This window comes from Schistocerca gregaria, chromosome 8, assembly GCF_023897955.1.
Source record: "Schistocerca gregaria isolate iqSchGreg1 chromosome 8, iqSchGreg1.2, whole genome shotgun sequence".
Classification (NCBI taxonomy): Eukaryota; Metazoa; Arthropoda; class Insecta; order Orthoptera; family Acrididae; genus Schistocerca; species Schistocerca gregaria.
Genome location: NC_064927.1, coordinates 89,249,067 through 89,267,700, shown reverse-complemented (window position 1 = coordinate 89,267,700; position 18,634 = coordinate 89,249,067). Strand labels below are relative to the sequence as shown.

The following is an 18,634-nucleotide window of genomic DNA, read 5'->3' as shown; positions in this document are numbered from 1 at the left end:
ACTGAGTTTGACTAGAAATGCTGCCACACTCTCATTATAATGCATGGAGAATACAAGTTAAAGCACTATTTATCAAAAATGACACTTTGGGGTACATGTCTGGAGAAGTACAACAATTTGTAGTGCCTGGTGAGTGTGAAGTGCACACTGTTGCAGAAGCTCCATACAAAGCACGGCTAGCAGTAGATAGAAAAGAAAAATCAGATTTTGTTTTATCCATCAATCCCACTGAGCTGAAGTAAGTACAGAATTGCTTAAATTCTAATCAGTCTAGACACCCAAAGGACCTGCTGCAAAGCAGTGCTGCTCAAACACCTCACACTTCACAAAATACAATATAGTGATGATGTGAAACAAAATTTCATTGAATTATTTGATGCTGAGGATAAGTTACAAGCAATGGATGTCAACATAAATGGTAATTTGCCATCAACAATGTTGCTCGACAATCTTCTCAATAGCTACAACAACTTTAGATGTGCTGTCAAATCCTTGGACAATCTACCAGATGCGAAGGATCTGAAAGTAAAAATCTTGGAAGAACATAATGCAAGGATTCAGAAGGAAAGTGCAGGTGTGAGTGCCAGTACTGCAATGTTTGTTAAACTCTGTAAATATTCCGTGAACAAGCCAAAATGTACTGTGGGTGGCAGTGACAAACCTGAAAAAAAATCTAAACAAAACATAGAAAATCGGTGTACAAATGCAGTCTTTGTAGTAAGAAAGGACTCAAAGTTGAGTGCTTCTACAAGAAAAAGCTGTAAACAATGTCAACAAAGTTCATAGCCGTTTCTCTATGAACAACCCTGCTCGGGAGTTTTGCACGACTCCAACATTTTTTGTGCCGAGATTGTGGTTGGACAACACATAGGTGCAATAATCCATACATATTCACATATGTAACAGAAACACAAGAGAATTTAATGCTTGCAGACAACAGTTCTATGAAGGTAAGAGAAACAGGTGAGGTTACAATGTATTTCAAACACATTTTAACAAAAGAGTAAGAGGGGCAAATAGCTTACTATCTAAACCAATAAATATCATTTAACTTAAAATTGGCATCTTATTATTTATTAAAACACATTTTTTACCCTGAACTCCAAAACAGTTACCAAAAACTGCTACAAGCAACACTAAACTTTACCAGTTTGTCAGTAGAGGACCTCAAACCTCCTTTTGTTAAGCGATATTCCATTCCCCCAAACCCCCTCTCCTCCCTCCCCCTCCCCCCTTGACCGACTTCTAGAAGTGCCCCTGGACAAAACCACACAGTGACATTTGAAAAAGATGTGTAATTATACAAGCTACTAATGGTAAAGACAAAGTGATTGCAAACAGGGTTACTAACTTGTTTTATTTACAAGAAAACGGTCGAAAGGCATGTGTTGTTGTTAAGCCAAAAGTTACAAAGAGTGATATGCAAATCAGGCACACTCAAACTGGCATTTGTGAGATATGATAAAAATGTTCAAAAACGAGTATGTGGCACGTTTGTAATTCAGCGATTTGAATGTCACTAGGTGCACTACGTGTCTTTAAAGGGAAAAATTATGTCCCCCCTCCTTCACTAAATGACAAGGGAACTCAACTGAACCTCTGGAGTTGATTCACTGTGATATTTGTGGTCCAATGACAGAAACATCTCAAGGTGGTGCAGAAGTTATTGTGACCTTTATAGACTGCCATAGCAGACAGTGTCAGGCCCATTTCCTACAACATAAAGAAGAATATATAGACAAATTTGCTGAATTCAAAAGCGAGCTGAAAATAAGACTGGACGTAAAATTAAATTCTTTCAATCAGAAAATGGTAAGGGGTACTGCAATGAAAGAATGGACTCCATCCTCCGAGTGGCAGGAATATATCAACATCCAATAGTTCCATATGCACAGCAACAGACTGCCATTGCTGAATGAAAGGACAGTTTGTTAGCTGATGTGGCTCATTACATGCTACTCAAGTCAGTTGATTGAAGCCCATATGAGAAGTGGTTGAAAAGAAAATCTGCTCTATCCCACTTTTCTTTGTACATTTGGTCAAAATGTTGTCATCCTAGAAAAATTGCCAAATGAAAGCACAATCCTAAAGGCTTTCCAACTGTTTGAAACCCAATCTTGTATTGGTACCAAGAGATCACAGGATTCATATGTTAAAAGATGTGAAGTTCCTTGATCAAGACAATTTTGAGCCCAAACAAATTTAGGTAGATTTCTGTGAAGATTAACCAGATCATCAGCAATCATCAGGCATCAACATGAATTCCGTATGAGAAGATTACAATAGTGATACAAACAATTAGCCAGAGACATTGCCAGATACAAACCATTCTGTGGCTTTGAAGAAGATGGACTTCAGATCATTACAGGCCAAGAATTCAATCCCAATGTTAACTTATCATGCCATGAAGACACTAATTCTTAAAGTTTCACACCTGCTCAGCCATCTGTGTCAGGTGTACATACATCACTGTTTCAATTCATGATACTAATGTCATTTCAAATGTAACAAAAGTCAGTGGCAGATCACAGAGTGGTTTGAGGCCACATGTGACGAAATCAGATCACTGGTGATAAATGACACCTGGTACATTGTAGACAGGCCAACAAATGAAAGGGTAATGGACTGTATGATTGTTTCTAAGAACAAATACAGAAGCGATGGATTCTGGTTGAGGAGAAAACCAAGAATAGTTGAACGAGGATACAACCAATGGCCTGGAGCTCACTTTATGGAAACATTCCCTCCAGTGTGAGGATCAAATAATTCATGTCTTTGTCAGTCAAATTTGACTTGCATGTCCCATAACTGGATATCACCATTGCATTTTTCAGTGGTGCAGTTGACACACAAATATTCACAGAACAGTTGACTAACTTGTCAAATTCTTAAACAATGTGAAAGATGTAGAAAAAGGTAGTGATAAACATATAGTCGAGACATTGAAATCTGGTGATGATAAATGAAACTTAGAAAACCATATATGAGCTGCACCGAGCTGGTCAACAGCTGTATGCCAAGTTGAATGCAACCCTAACACCGACTGACTTGTAACCCCCAAATTCAAATCCAGGTGTCTTTGTAGACAGTGTAGGAAAATGTCCAGTCTTTCTATTCATTTATGTATGTGGCAGTATAATCACTTCAGCAGACCTAAAAAGGACAAAATGAATCAAGAATGAGAAGTTGTCTGCCAGATTTGGTGTCAATATAATGTAATGGGAGAGATAAATAAAGGCACCGAAATTTACAAGCTTTAGGAGGCAGTGGCTCCTCCTCCTTGCAGAAGGATTGAAGGTGGAGGAACAGGGATGAAGGAAGAGGACTGATGAGGTGTAGATACAGAAAACCAAAAGACAATGAAGAAAGGAATAGCTACTGGGGACAAATGCCGAGGCTGAATAAACTAACATAACTTAAGGGCAGGTGGGAGGTGAGAAACAAGAACATGTTGTAAAGTACATTCTGCAACAGGGTATTGCCTGTTGTCAGCATACACCATCTGCCTATGCCAATTCATCTCTTTGGATAATATGGCGATAGTCATGCCAATGTAGAAGGCCAAACGTTATGTACCTAAAAGCTGGTACATGACATGCATCATTTCACAGATTGCTCTCCCACCCTAGCATATATTTTCCCAGTTACAGGACTGGTGTAAGTGGTGGTAGGAGAGTGTATGGGGCAAGTCTTAAAGTGGGGCAGTCACAGGGGTAGGAGCCCTAGGGTACGAAATGGGTACACAAGGTGCATACTGTCTGACAAAGATAATGCGGAGATTTAGAGGATGACAAAAGGATATTCTGTGTGTGATGTGCCAAATCTCATACAGAACAAACCTCATTTCAAGGTATGATTTAACAAAGTTATAGCCCTGTTGAAGTAGCTGATTAAGACATTCAAGATCTGGATGGTGCTGAGTGACAAGAGGTGTATGGAAATCATACAAGAGGAAGAAGAAGCAAGTCACCAACTGATTACAACAGCTCAAGGATAGACGGTCACACTCTTACTTGCCTTCATTTCTATAATCATCTACAACACAAATGCATCACTCCACTGCATGAGCACAAATTGCAGTCATCCACACAGTATAATATATACATATGTGACACTTGACATGCTACACTAAGAGAGAGAGACATCTCAGGCAGCATTGCAGGACATCCTATGGACTCTTACGAAACTAATTTATAATGCAAAGGTACGACCTAATGGCCTGGCAGTGAATATGGCAAGGAACTTTGTTCTCTTGTAACTAATATATTACTGATTAGCATTCTGTTTCTCTTGACTGTTTTAATTCAGTACCACAGCCTGAGAAAACAGAATTTATTTTCTACTGTATACATACCTGCAGGCTGAAGCCAAATGGGCTGAACACACCAGCAGCTATAGGAATCCCCAAGAGATTGTACATACTGGCGAATACAAAGTTGAGTCGTATCCTGCGAACTGTTCTTCGTGACAGATCGAGGCACCCAATCACATCGAGCAAGTCGTTCTGAAAATTTTAGAGCGTACAATTCATTGTTTAGTTCCCAAGACATAATAAACACATTTAGTGTAACACAATTTGGAAGCAATACTGTTAGTATTTTAGCAGTGGATATTGTATTGTTGTTGCTCATGTTGTTTTGTCACTTTTCAGTTAAACTGAGCAGAGCAGCACATACAGATGAGTATGCACATTAATGCATATACTGAGCAGATTGCATGGAAAACAGAGTTAACTTTCTAGTAAAAGATCAATGCCAACATCAAGAATACATAGTGTAATAGATTTAAAACGTAAATCTTATTAAAAATAAAAGGAATTTTGAGAGGCATGTGTTCTGTCCAGTGCAATAGTCATTTCTTAAAGGTACAACAGTGGACTGTTACAAAAATGTGTAATACTAAAATTACTGAAGATAGAGATGTGTTAACTTGTCCTATAAATACTTCTTGATAAGCAGAATAATGTAAGACAATGTTTACTATGAACAACAGACATTCATAAGCAATAATTTGTCTCACATGGCTTGTATGCACTCTGCATAGCACTCACTGTCTGTTACTTTTCACTAGTCACACGAGTTATGCACCAGGAATATCAGTAGACTTTCTAACAGTGGGAACATCACAACAAATATGTAATGATCTGAGTATTCAGATATTACTGATCATTTCTAAATCACATGTAAAACTAGGCAACAGACAAATCTTGTGATCTGTTCTCCCATACATTCCACAAAGAAAAATACTGTCAAACATTTTTCTTTCTCTAAGGGGACATCAATTCTCACTCATTCTTTGTTTCCCTAAGAAGGGAAGACAAAGAAAAACAAACCAAAAATAATGAGAACATTTTTCTGTTTACTTATTAATTTTTAAGTTAGCTCTATGTTTGTTTACTGATAGATTGGACACCAAAACATCTTTATGGAGTCTGAATGTCAATGAGTCTTACCCTCATCAAAACAACATCTGCTGCTGCAACAGCTACATCTGTCCCTGAGGCAATGGCAATGCCGACATCTGACTGAGCGAGTGCTGGGGAGTCATTGACACCATCACCCACCATGGCAACACGGGCGCCACTCTCTTGCAAGCGCTGGATCTTTGCCACTTTGTGTGATGGCAGTACTTCTGCAAAGACTCTTCCGATTCCCACCTGGAATTCAAGATTTGTTTTTTCATATGAAGAAGCAGATGAATAAAGTATATAAAGTATGATGTTAGGAAGAACTCTGCTTTCAACTGGTAAAATTGTTGTTCATTAACCATGACTAGTTTCACATCATCATGTGAACAATGTTAGAAGATCACAGGCATACCTATAACTCCTAGTCAAAATTTACAATTCAAACTAGGAGTGATGCATGTGCCTATAATCTTTAAATGTTGTTCACGTGATGATGAGCCTTAAAACTGTGAAACTGGTCATGTTCTAATAAACAACAATTTTACCAGCCATAGGCGGAGTTCTTCCTAACAAAATGCCTTTCAACAGCTGTGGTTGCCCGAAATATAAAATTGTTTGCGAAATATGTAAAGTCCTGATTAGACAACACTTCATTCAAAATGCAAAATGATAAAAAATAAACTATTAATTATTTATAACAAACTTTCTACTGTAATCATTAATTTGCTTAAATGTAGGAACACACTAAATCTGAGCATTATTAATAAATTTAAATTTATCTGTGTCAAAGTCCATGAGTTTTAATCTGTTCAATGTGCATCCCACATAAAATAAAAGTTTCAGTAAAGATGATTATTTCCTCATGAACAGCTGCAACAACAAATAAAATTATGTTTAAATGGACAAATAAAACTACAACTTTTAGACAAGAAAACAGTCTTTTTCGCTATGTTTCACAATTTTTTTTATTTTTATTTGACTTGACCTATGTTTCAGGTTACAAGCCCATTCTATGATGGTGGAATTTCTAACTTAGCTGCCAGTGTTGTGTATTACTGGTGAATACACTACACACAACTAATATACAAATTAACACACATATTGGTTTCATATTTGTAGTTCATTCTTGAATACCTGTATTGCCTTTTTGTATTGCACTGGTATTTTTCAATTTTTTATTATTTATCTGCAAATTTTGTTTCATTATTCCAGAAATAAAGACATTAATAAAGTCAGTCAATAAAAAGCATATAAAAAGCAAAGTATTGTTATCATCATTTAACTCTTACCTTTTTCTAAAAAGGACCCAGATTTGTGAAAGTCTTATTTAGTGGAAGAATGAACATACTAATTAATGTTCATATTCTCGTGGTCCAGTTTAGGGGAGAAGACCGAACAGCGGGGTCATCAGATTAAGGAAGGACGGGGATGGAAGTCGGCCGTGCCCTTTCAAAGGAACCATCCTGGCATTTGCCTGGAGTGATTTAGGGAAATCACGGAAAACCTAAATCAGAATGGCCGGATGTGGGATTGAACCATCATCCTCCCGAATGTGAGTCCAGTGTGCTACCCACTGCGCCACCTTGCTCGGTCATCGTCCATTGTTAAAACACTTAGTAATCAAGAAAAAATTTAAAGGTGTGAAGTGAGAAGAGAGCACGAGAGATTTTTGCAATTTTTTTGGTTAAGATGTCAAGAAATATGTAGCAAGAAACTTCTTGTGAAATTACTTGGATTATAAAAATGTCATCATATTGTAATCCGTAACAAAGACGAGCATAAAGTGACTGTCAAAAGGTTGTTAATGTTAATGCAGCTGTGACAGTGTGGGTCGGTAGTGGGTTAGCATGACTCCCTTCAATTCAGACTCTTTCTGCTCAAGACTGGACTTAATGTTATGTGTAAACTGTATTTGATCATTATGCAAAACTCTGATTTTTTTTTGTGTCATATCTGGAGTGAATAAATGGAGAGATTTACAATTGTTATATTTTTTGTTGTCTTGTGAACAAAAATTATTCACCAAATTAAATTATCCACAATATTTTTTAAAAGTACATACTGAATGGAAGGAACAAATAGGATATTTTAGAAGATTCATAGATGTTATTCCTGTGTTCCAGTGCACTATGAAATAAAGAATCTCTAGAGTATCAACAGTACAAGGAAAAGATAAATTGTTACTCCTCATAAAGATTCTGATCTGAGCTGCCGGAGATGGTGCTTTTTTTGTGTGTGTGTGTGTGTGTGTGTGTGTGTGTGTGTGTGTGTGTGTGTGTGTGTGTGTGTGTGTGTGTGTGTATTGTTAATTTTCCTTAAAGAGTTCTAGAGATCTGCAACTTTTCAACATGGAAAACCACCTAAAAAATCTTCACAATAATCTTCCACATCCACATACTGCTGCCACCACTTGACCCAGTAAACAGGAACCTCCTTAAGGCAGAGTGTTGAAACCTCTTTTACCTCCTCAACAACAGGTGATGGTGTGCCTTCAAGTTTCTCTTTATTCTCAGAAATAATAAGAAGTTTGCTGGTGCCAAGTCAGGACTGCATGGCATCTGAGGTAGTGTTGCCACACTGCCCCTGACAAGAAACTCTTGCATTATTAGGGCAGTGTTGCTCAGTGCATTGTCACGATGCAAACTTGCTGTTCGTCATGTCTTTCCTGACATATTTTATCCCATCACGCTACTGGGTAAGGACGTGAGTGTAAATCTTTCCATTAACTGTTTGTCCTTGAGGTACCAATTCACTATGTCAACAAAGACAATTAGGCCCCTCTATTCATCTCTCAAAATGTGATAAACATTCCATTTAGTATACTACAATCCTGTATTTAGGCTATGTCTAACATAGCGTAAAGTGTCTCTGGCTACTTGGTAGTTCGTCCTTCACCTCCGTTCACCTCCGTTCTCACCTGGAGGCCGATACGCTGAAAGGTGTAAATATTATATTAATTTTGTGAAATGTCATTAGAGCTCGTGATTTTGGGTGTGCACCGGCAGCACTTGCTGGCCCAATGTGCCAGGCAGTGGGCCCTGTAGAGTGGAGTAGCTGTTTCAGACTATAGTAGTGAATTAGTGATCCTTTGTGTTAAACCAAGTTACTTAATTTAATGTCCCTACAAAAAATTTAAAACCATATTGTAATAATATTGCAAAGGTGTGTTATGGCATAAAGCGTGCTCTCATAAATTCTGAAGAGAACAACAGTTTTGATTCACATCACTTGCAGCTATATTTGCATTGTCACAAGTCTGAAAATGTTTATTCAGCTTGCTTTTTATAAATATGGCAATGGCCTTGCCGCAGTGGATACACCGGTTCCCGTCAGATCACTGAAGTTAAGCGCTGTCGGGCATGGCCGGCATTTGGATGGGTGACTATCCGGGCCGCCATGTGCTGTTGTCATTTTTTGGGGTGCACTCAGCCTCGTGATGCTGATTGAGGAGCTACTCGGTCAAAGAAAACCATCGTAATGACCGGAAGAGCGATCTGCTGACCACACGCCCCTCCTATCCGCATCCTCAGCTGAGGACAATACGGCAGTCGGATGGTCCCAATGGGCCACTTGTGGCCTGAAGACAAAGTGCATCTTTATAAATATAGAGTCTCTTCATAATGAAATTGAAATAAAATTCTTGGACCATTATCTGCTTATACATTGCAGACACACTGAATAAAATTGCTCTTTGTCTTATTGTCTCTAAGTGCGAAGACAAAGGTAAAAACTCCCAGGATTTTATCATCACTTGTATTACTGACAAGCAGTATGGGCAGATCTTCAGTGTTGCACGAACATTCTCGTATTGTCTGCCTCAAAACTGATTATAATTTATTGCAAGCCCTTTCACATACTAAAATATGCTTTATCATCAACTTCTAATGTTTGGACCTGGGCAGAACAAAATTTTGAGACACAGTCCACCACAACAAAAACTTCTGAAGACAGTATGCACCGCTACTGTCAGATATCTATTCAATGACAGTTAGGTGTCAGTGATGGAAATGCAATCACTATGAACTGTAGTCCTACGTCTACATGTAAACAGGACATATGCTGAAGTGCTGGACAGTATTCACCGTACAATCACTGTGTGTCACGGTCCAATATGTCTATGTGCAAATGGGCCACGAGCTGGTCTGATGTGTATCATAGTTCTACACCAAGTCTGAAGCTCCAAGTCCTCAGAGACTATGGTCGTCGAGTCAAAGGCTCGCAACTCGGGAGGAAGAGTCTCCGAGGCTGGAGTCCTCAGAGGCAACCTACCAGTGACATAAAGGCTCACGATTGGTCAGTTAGCTGATCTGGAGAACAGCACAGCCAAAGTGATCCTGGATTGGAGACTGGAACTCGGTCCGGAGTTGGTGGCTGTAATGGTTCTGGTTTGGTAGCACAGGTCAAACTGCACGTGCTGGTTCAGGGGCCGAGATCGAACTGACTGGCTATAGCCACACACTGGCATAAGTGCTGTAGGGCAGGGGAATACAGTGTGGCCTAGTTGCAGGGATGTGATCTGGCACTCTAATAGTGTCACAATCCTCGTGCCTCCTTCCGGCAGTGAATACAGTCTCTACTAGCCGTGAAGTTGCTTAAGCCACAGCGTGGATGACAGTAACAGACTGCTGCTGTTGTCCTGGATTGTCACCTACGTTCCTCGATGAAGCAGCATCATCATGCCCACATTGTTACTGTCGATACCTGGATAATAAAGTGCCAGTAGGACCACGCTTCACCAGCCTGCGGCAATTATCTGTGTTGTTGGCAGACTGGGCGTAGGATACAGCAGTAGGCACTTCCATTACCCATTTCCTATTAACACTACCAGCACTTGCTGTGAAGTGCTGCTTGCTAGGAGGATTACAGAAGCTGCTTTCCAACACATAGTAGAAAATATCAGCCATAATCAGAAATCACAGGAACTTTAAGCCCAGGAAGTGATACATTAAAACATTTATCATGTTGGATGGATAATGGTTCAAAACTGAAAAGGCACAGTACCTGTCAGTTCTCAATTTAAAAAACTATTGAGTGCATATAGTTGAATATGGGCCCTGGATGACATTAAACTAATCCTAACTAAACAGTTTTGACAACAGGGTAATCTTATTAACAACAGTGAATCAAGTCTGTTGAGTTTTCATGTGCCAGGAAGTTACAAACCAACACACACCGCTGCAAAGAGATAGTTCATTCTAGAAAGACTCCCCCAAATACTGTGGCTAAGCCATGTCTCCACAATATTCTTTCTTTCCAGAGCATTTGTCCTGCAGGATATGTGGGAGAACACCTGTGACATTCGGAAGGTAGGAGATGAGGAAGTGGCAAAGGTAAAGCTGTGAGGACGCATTGTGAGTCACACTCGGATAGCTCAGTCAGTAGAGCACTTATGAGCACAAGGTAAATGTTCCAGATCTGAGTCTCAGTCTGGCACACAGTTATGATCTGCCATGATGTATTAATTTTTTTTGTTATATATTTAAGATGTTGGCATGGTTTTGAATTACCACTTAAACATTTTTGCTTTCTAGTACACCAGATGGCAAGAGTAACATCTTTTAAACAATAATACTAGAAAATAGACTAGTACCCTGAAACTTAAGTCATACAAAACTCAAAATTGTGAAAAATGGGTAGAGAAGTATTTTTGATTATGTAGTAATTACAATGCAGAACAACTGATCATTAATTTGTAATCGTGCAACAGATACCTTTAACATCATTTGTTGTCTCTCAAACTTTTGTACTCACATCATGGACAAAACTCTTAATGATTTGGCAGACTCACCTGTCTTGCAATAGAAACAGCTGTCTGGCGGTTGTCGCCTGTTAGGAGGATCACCTCAAGCCCCATCTTCTTCAGGGTAAATACTGCTAAGTGCGCCTCAGGTTTGACTTCATCTGCGACACTCACCATTGCCACTAAAATACCTGAAAGTTGTAACTTAGGTTATAGATATTAAACAAATGTTCAACCAATTGCTTTTTGAAGTTTGTTGTCAACAATCAATCAATTATAGCATGAAAGCAACAGTAAAATTCATACATATGAGGTGTGATCAAAAAGTAACAGTAATGTGTGGTTTTCTTAAAGAATCTTTATTTATTAATCATCAATATCAACTTTGTCACCCTCAGATGTAGTATACTGATGCCAGTACTTTTTCCAATCTTGTAAGCACTTCTGGAGTTTACTTTTCATTATGGTGTTCAGCTCCTTCAGTGATTCTGTTTCCCTCTCAGCAATGATGGCAGACTGAAGTCCTTTCATGGTTCTCTTCGGCCTTGAGACTGGAAAGAAGTCACAGGAGTCCATGTCTGATGACTCAGTGGCCAAAGAAACATATTGATTTTGTTTTTGCCAAAAAATGATGAACGAGCAGTGAGGTGTGAGTGGGAGTATTATTGTGATGTAATTTTTGCATATGATTTTGCCATATTTCTGATGATTTTCTTAACTTCTGGGTAGTATTCCCTATTGACCTACAAACATACGGCAAGAACTCGAGATGCATTATCCCCTCGCAATAAAAGAAAACAATGGGAAAAACCTTTATATTTTATCAAACTTTTCAAATTTATTTGGTCTTGGCTGTTCAGGCAGTTTCCATTGGTACAACTGTGAGCCAAAACTTCTCTCTCGAGTGGTTAGTGTGTCAGCTCTTTCTTGTGTCCACACTTTGCTGCAATGCGATCGGTTGCAATTGCCTATTTAGGTGCGAAGGGAATGATTTGAAGGGGAGTCAGTGCAGCAGCGAGATCCGAAGAAAGTTATGCTGGTTACCAAGAGAGGGCAAAATCCCTATCGGTCATCATCGTTGCAGTACTTGTCATGTTGTGGTCAATGGTGGGCTGTGTGAGACCGCAGATTGTTTTGGCTGAGTACCAAAGCAACACTCGTGCGTGAGACTTCAGTACAACTGGTGCCTTGCTACGCCTGGAGGACAGTGTAGCTGTGCAGAGATCTCAATACAACCGTCTGCATCCTATCAGTGTGCCAAGACCTCTGTCTGCCATTGCCACCTTCAGCTGTGTTAATTCTGGTAGGTAAGCTGTTTTCTCATTAGGGATTGTTCGCATATGATTAATTGTTGGGTAGCCCTTTACAATTTTCATGTTGACCTGTGGTACCTCAAACGTGCTGCCCCATTTTGTGTGTGGGAATTCATAGCCCTGTAGGTGCCATTTTGCTTACAAGTACTACCTCTGCCTATTGCATAATATACTGTGTCTAACTTACAAAAGCTGTGCAAATTTTTCAAACTGTATAGAGCTTGTGCCTGGTCAGTTTTTCTGAAGTAATATCAGTTTCTCTAAAGCCCAATGCCTGGCAGATACTGCAAGTGCGACTGAAATAAAAACTGTTGTGTTGTTTGATGTATGTTGTATTGAATACCACCTTGTGTAGTCTTAGTTGTGAGTCAGTCAAATTACTGGTAACGGTTGCTCTTGCAGTACTTTATTACGTACTGGTTACCTCTACTTAATTCTGTGCAAGTAGCTCAAATTATGCAATGCCATTTTAGTTGTAATTTTAAAGGTGTAATTTTATCTTAACCCTATAATGAGATGTGCTTTTTATTGCTTTGCACACTGTTGGAGTATCTCAATAAGCCTCTTACTTCAATTATTTGATGGTTAAAGTTGCAATGAAAATGTCTTACATGCTTTAAAGTATTGCAATTTTCTTTAAGAATTTTGGGCTTATTGACTGTTTGCAAGGCTGTATGTTAATATCCGATTTAACATAAGGGTTGGCTGGTTTCTCAGTTGGCATAAAATGGGCCATTTTCTGAGATAGTTTGTTAGGTGTGTTACAGAAGGAACTTCTTGTTTTCTGAGTCAGCTCGACTGCACCTCATGCATTGTCATATGACCAGTACAACTAAGTGGGTCTACGGCCACGGAAGGCTGCTAAGTTTGAGCAGTACTGTAATTGATACATGTTTTCTACCTACAAGGAACTTTTTATGATTTAAAAAATGTAGCTTGAAAATAATGTATTTGGTGTTTTAAACTATTCAAAGATTTCAAACCCTTTTGGAGCCACCAGGTTTGTTAGTCCTCTGTCAAATAATTTTGTTTCAAGTATTTGCACTGAATTAGTAAAATATCTCTAAAGTCTCTTCTTAAAACACAGTAAAAAAAGGAGCAATAATTTGCAACTAAGTTTTATCAAAAGCAAAAGCATAAGTTCCAAGTTTTTGAAAAACTTCTTTTATTGAAGGAAGTCACTGCCATTTGTGTTAAATTAAAATATGAATTCTTAAATGTTACACTTGTTGCTTTGCAAACGTTTTCTGAATTATTTACTTCAAGGATTATTTGAATAAATAGTAAGTTGCAATATCACTGTGTTATTACCAGTGTCGGTTGTTTTCTTGCCTGGTAAATACATCTTGTTGCCTGGAGTCCTCTGTGGGCATGGTCCTTTCACTCCCTGCAGCCTTGAGACCTACTACCAACATACTAGATTGGGCCTTTGTTTCAATGTCATACCCATATACCCCTGTTTTCCTACCCATTACAACCTTCTGAAGAAGTACTGGATAATTGTCAACTTCATTCTCTGGCAGTATCTCCATATCGGAACAACCTTTGCTGCTACATATTTCATATCCAAAACACCAAAAAATTTGGCTGGCACGAGCCAAAAGGTATGATTACATCATTCTGTTACTTCTTCACTGACGTCAGTAATTGATGTGCTAGGGAATCCAGCATGGTTGACATCATCTTGACTAGGTGCAACCACAATGGAGGGGTATCTGTTGAGAGGCCAGACAAGTGTGTGGTTCCTGAAGAGGGGCAGCAGCCTTTTCAGTAGTTGCAAGGGCAACAGTCTGGATGATTGACTAATCTGGCCTTGTAACAATAACCAAAACGGCTCTGCTGTGCTGGTACTGCAAACGGCTGAAAGCAAGGGGAAACTACGGCCATAATTTTTCCCGAGCGCATGCAGCTTTACTGTATGATTAAATGATGATGGCGTCCTCTTGGGTAAAATATTCCGGAGGTAAAATAGTCCCCCATTCGAATCTCCGGGCGAGGACTACTCAAGACAATGTCGTTATCAGGAGAAAGAAAACTGGCATTCTACGGATCGGAGCGTGGAATGTCAGATCCCTTAATCGGGCAGGTAGGTTAGAAAATTTAAAAAGGGAAATGGATAGGTTAAAGTTTGATATAGTGGGAATTAGTGAAGTTTGGTAGCAGAAGGAACAAGACTTCTGGTCAGGTGACTACAGGGTTATAAACACAAAATCAAATAGGGGTAATGCAGGAGTTGGTTTAATAATGAACAGGAAAATAGGAATGCGGGTAAGCTACTACAAACAGCATAATGAACGCATTATTGTGGCTAAGATAGCCACAAAGCCCATGCCTACTACAGTAGAACAAGTTTATATGCCCACTAGCTCTGCAGATGATGAAGAAATTGATGAAACGTATGATGAGATAAAAGAAATTATTCAGATAGTGAAGGGAGACGAAAATTTAAGAGTCATAGGTGACTGGAACTTGAGTGTAGGAAAAGGGAGAGAAGGAAACATAGTAGGTGAATATGGACTGGGGCTAAGAAATGAAAGAGGATGCCGCCTGGTAGAATTTTGCACAGACCACAACTTAATCATAGCTAACACTTGGTTCAAGAATCATAAAAGAAGGCTGTATACATGGAAGAAGCCTGGGGATACTGACAGGTTTCAGATAGATTATATAATGGTAAGACAGAGATTTAGGAACCAGGTTTGAAATTGTAAGACATTTCCAGGGGCAGATGTAGACTCTGACCACAATCTATTGGTTGTGACCTGTAGATTAAAACTGAAGAAACTGCAAAAAGGTGGGAAATTAAGGAGATGGGACCTGGATAAACGGAAAGAACCAGAGGTTGTTCAGAGTTTCAGGGAGAGCATAAGGGAACAATTGACAGGAATGGGGGAAAGAAATACAGTAGAAGAAGAATGGGTAGCTTCGCGGGATGAAGTAGTGAAGGCAGCAGAGCATCAAGTAGGTAAAAAGACGAGGGCTAGTAGAAATCCTTGGGTAACAGAAGAAATATTGAATTTAATTTATGAAAGGAGAAAATATAAAAATGCACTAAATGAAGCAGGCAAAAAGGAATACAAACGTCTCAAAATTGAGATCGACAGGAAGTGCAAAATGGCTAAACAGGGATGGCTAGAGGACAAATGTAAGGATGTGGAGGCTTATCTCACTAGGGGTAATATAGATACTGCCTACAGGAAAATTAAAGAGACCTTTGGAGATGAGAGAACCACTTGTATGAACATGAAGAGCTCAGATGGAAACCCAGTTCTAAGCAAAGAAGGGAATGCAGAAAGGTGGAAGGAGTATATAGAGGGTCTATACAAGGGCGATGCACTTGAGGACAATATTATGGAAATGAAAGAGGATGTAGATGAAGATGAAATGGGAGATATGATATTGCGTGAAGAGTCTGACAGAGCACTGAAAGACCTGAGTCAAAAGAAGGCCCCCGGAGTAGACAACATTCCATTGCAACTACTGACGGTCTTGGGAGAGCCAGTCCTCACAAAACTTCACCATTTGGTGAGCAAGATGTATGAGACAGGTGAAATATCTTCAGACTTCAACAAGAATATAATAATTAGAATCCCAAAGAAAGCAGGTGTTGACAGATGTGAAAATTAGCGAACTATCAGTTTAATAAGTCACAGCTGCAAAACACTAACGCGAATTCTTTACAGACGAATGGAAAAACTAGTAGAAGCCTACCTCGGGGAAGATCAGTTTGGATTCCGTAGAAATGTTGGAACACGTGAGGCAATACTGCCCCTATGACTTATCTTAGAAGCTAGATTAAGGAAGGGCAAACCTACATTTCTAGCATTTGTAGACTTAGAGAAAGCTTTTAACAATGTTGCCTGGAATACTCTCTTTCAAATTCTAAAGGTGGCAGGGGTAAAATACAGGAAGCAAAAGGCTATTTACAATTTGTACAGAAACCAGATAGCAGTTATAAGAGTCGAGGGACATGAAAGGGAAGCAGTGGTCGGGAAGGGAGTAAGACAGGGTTGTAGCCTCTCCCCAATGTTATTCAATCTGTATATTGAGCAAGCAGTAAAGGAAACGAAAGAAAAATTCGGAGTAGGTATTAAAATCCATGGAGAAGAAATAAAGACATTGAGGTTTGCTGATGACATTGTAATTCTGTCAGAGACAGCAAAGGACTTGGAAGAGCAGTTGAATGGAATGGGCAGTGTCTTGAAAGGAGGATATATGATGAACATCAACAAAACCAAAACGAGGATAATGGAATGTAGTCGAATTAAGTTGGAGGATGCTGAGGGAATTAGATTAGGAAATGAGACACTTAAAGTAGTAAAGGAGTTTTGCTATTTGGGGAGCAAAATAACTGATGATGGTCGAAGTAGAGAAGGTAAGAAAAGGTAGACTGGCAATGGCAAGGAAAGCGTTTCTGAAGAAGAGAAATTTGTTAACATCGAGAATAGATTTAAATGTCAGGAAGTCATTTCTGAAAGTATTTGTATGGAGTGTAGCCATTTATGGAAGTGAAACATGGACGATAAATAGTTTGGACCAGAAGAGAACAGAAGCTTTCGAAATGTGGTGCTACAGAAGAATGCTGAAGATTAGATGGGTAGATCAAATAACTAATGAGGAAGTATTGAATATAATAAGGAGTTGAGAAGTTTGTGGCACAACTTGACCAGAAGAAGGGATCGGTTGGTAGGACATGTTCTGAGGCATCAAGGGATCACCAATTTGGTATTGGAGGGCAGCGTGGAGGGTAAAAATCGTAGAGGGAGACTAAGAGATGAATACACTAAGCAGATTCAGAAGGATGTAGATTGCAATAGGTACTGGGAGATGAAGCTTGCACAGGATAGAGTAGCATGGAGGGCTGCATCAAACCAGTCTCGGGACTGAAGACTGCAACAACAACACCACTCATAAACTCTTATCTTACTCATAGAAGGTTCACCAAAAGCCACAGTTAATATTTTGAATGTGGTGCTCCACTTTATTCCATCTTAAGCACAATTTAATGAAAATTCTCTGATCCATCTTTTTTAAAAGTAAAAATTCACCAAGTACTCAAAAATGCATATAACCTTTCAATTGTTAACAATGCACTTCATATTCAAAACAGTTGAATATGCAAACATACATGGGGAAAAGTATACCAACTTTTTTTTATCTGATGTATAAAGCCCATGAAATTAAAAAAATCCTGTTACTATTTGATCACACTTGTATAGCACTAGAACAAAAAATTGCTTACACTATTATACCATTCAACACTCTCTGCGTGGTGCAGAAAATAGTGAGGTGTTCTGCCATAACATTCTTTGACTAGTTACCTAGTGATGCGAGAAATCTAGCGGATTAAAAAAAAATATATATATATATATATCCTCTCTAGTCATGTTCACACATCAGTCATTAGAAAACCATTTTTATCTGTATGATCAGAGATCTGAGTGACCTCATATAGACTGAAAATGGTTGTTGTATCATTGATTGGCAAAGATGCCAGCAAACTCCTATTAAATATGAATGCATGTTGATCTACCTAGACGACAGAATGTGTCTCCTAATTAAAAACACTTTTCTCTGGATTCAGTATGGCCCTGTACACTTTTTTTGTAACCTCATGTACCACTAATTCTACTTTTGTTTCACCCTGCTGTGAGTGTTGTTCCAATGCTCTGGCTGAACATTTCAAATGATTTGAAAAGGTTATACAGTGTTTGCCTTTTCTTTCTTTTCCTTTAATGAAGTGGCACCTCCTTATGATACCAGCAAGTTATTCTGTTTTTCAGCATGAGATTGTTTCAAGATTTGTTTTTACTATTTGGAAGTAACAAGGAAATCTCAAAGCATCCTATCTACTCTAAAATTTGCAAGACAAACTTTCAATACAGAATAACATCCACACATGCACACACTTACACATACCTATTAGTTGCAATCTTACAGTCATAGATTAGATTAGATTAGATTAGATTAGATTAGATTAGATTAGTTTTCGTTCCATAGATCCGTGTTGAGGAGATCCTCGTGGATGTGGAACATGTCACCTTTTTTTATTTTCTATTTTTTTAAGCTGAAGTAACAATACTAATAGTATAAATATATACAACACATCATTTGTTTCTATTAAAAAATTCGTCAATGGAGTAGAAGGAGTTGGCTACTAGTAAGTCTTTCAGG

General features: G+C 38.8%; 1 protein-coding gene and 1 pseudogene across 8 annotated transcripts in view; one reads left to right on the top strand and one right to left on the bottom strand.

Moving 5' to 3' along the window:
• Nucleotides 1-18,634, bottom strand: part of LOC126285025 (copper-transporting ATPase 1) — a 535,387-nt gene that overhangs the window by 186,429 nt on the left and 330,324 nt on the right. For all 8 annotated transcript variants that reach the window (XM_049984341.1, XM_049984343.1, XM_049984345.1 and 5 more), the window contains 3 exons: nucleotides 11,196-11,338; nucleotides 5,453-5,656; nucleotides 4,355-4,504 (listed from right to left, as the gene is read on the bottom strand). In XM_049984341.1, coding sequence (XP_049840298.1) covers nucleotides 4,355-4,504; nucleotides 5,453-5,656; nucleotides 11,196-11,338 — 497 coding nt within the window. The remainder of the gene's footprint in view (nucleotides 1-4,354; nucleotides 4,505-5,452; nucleotides 5,657-11,195; nucleotides 11,339-18,634) is intronic.
• On the top strand, nucleotides 8,700-8,817 carry LOC126285517 (5S ribosomal RNA; annotated as a pseudogene).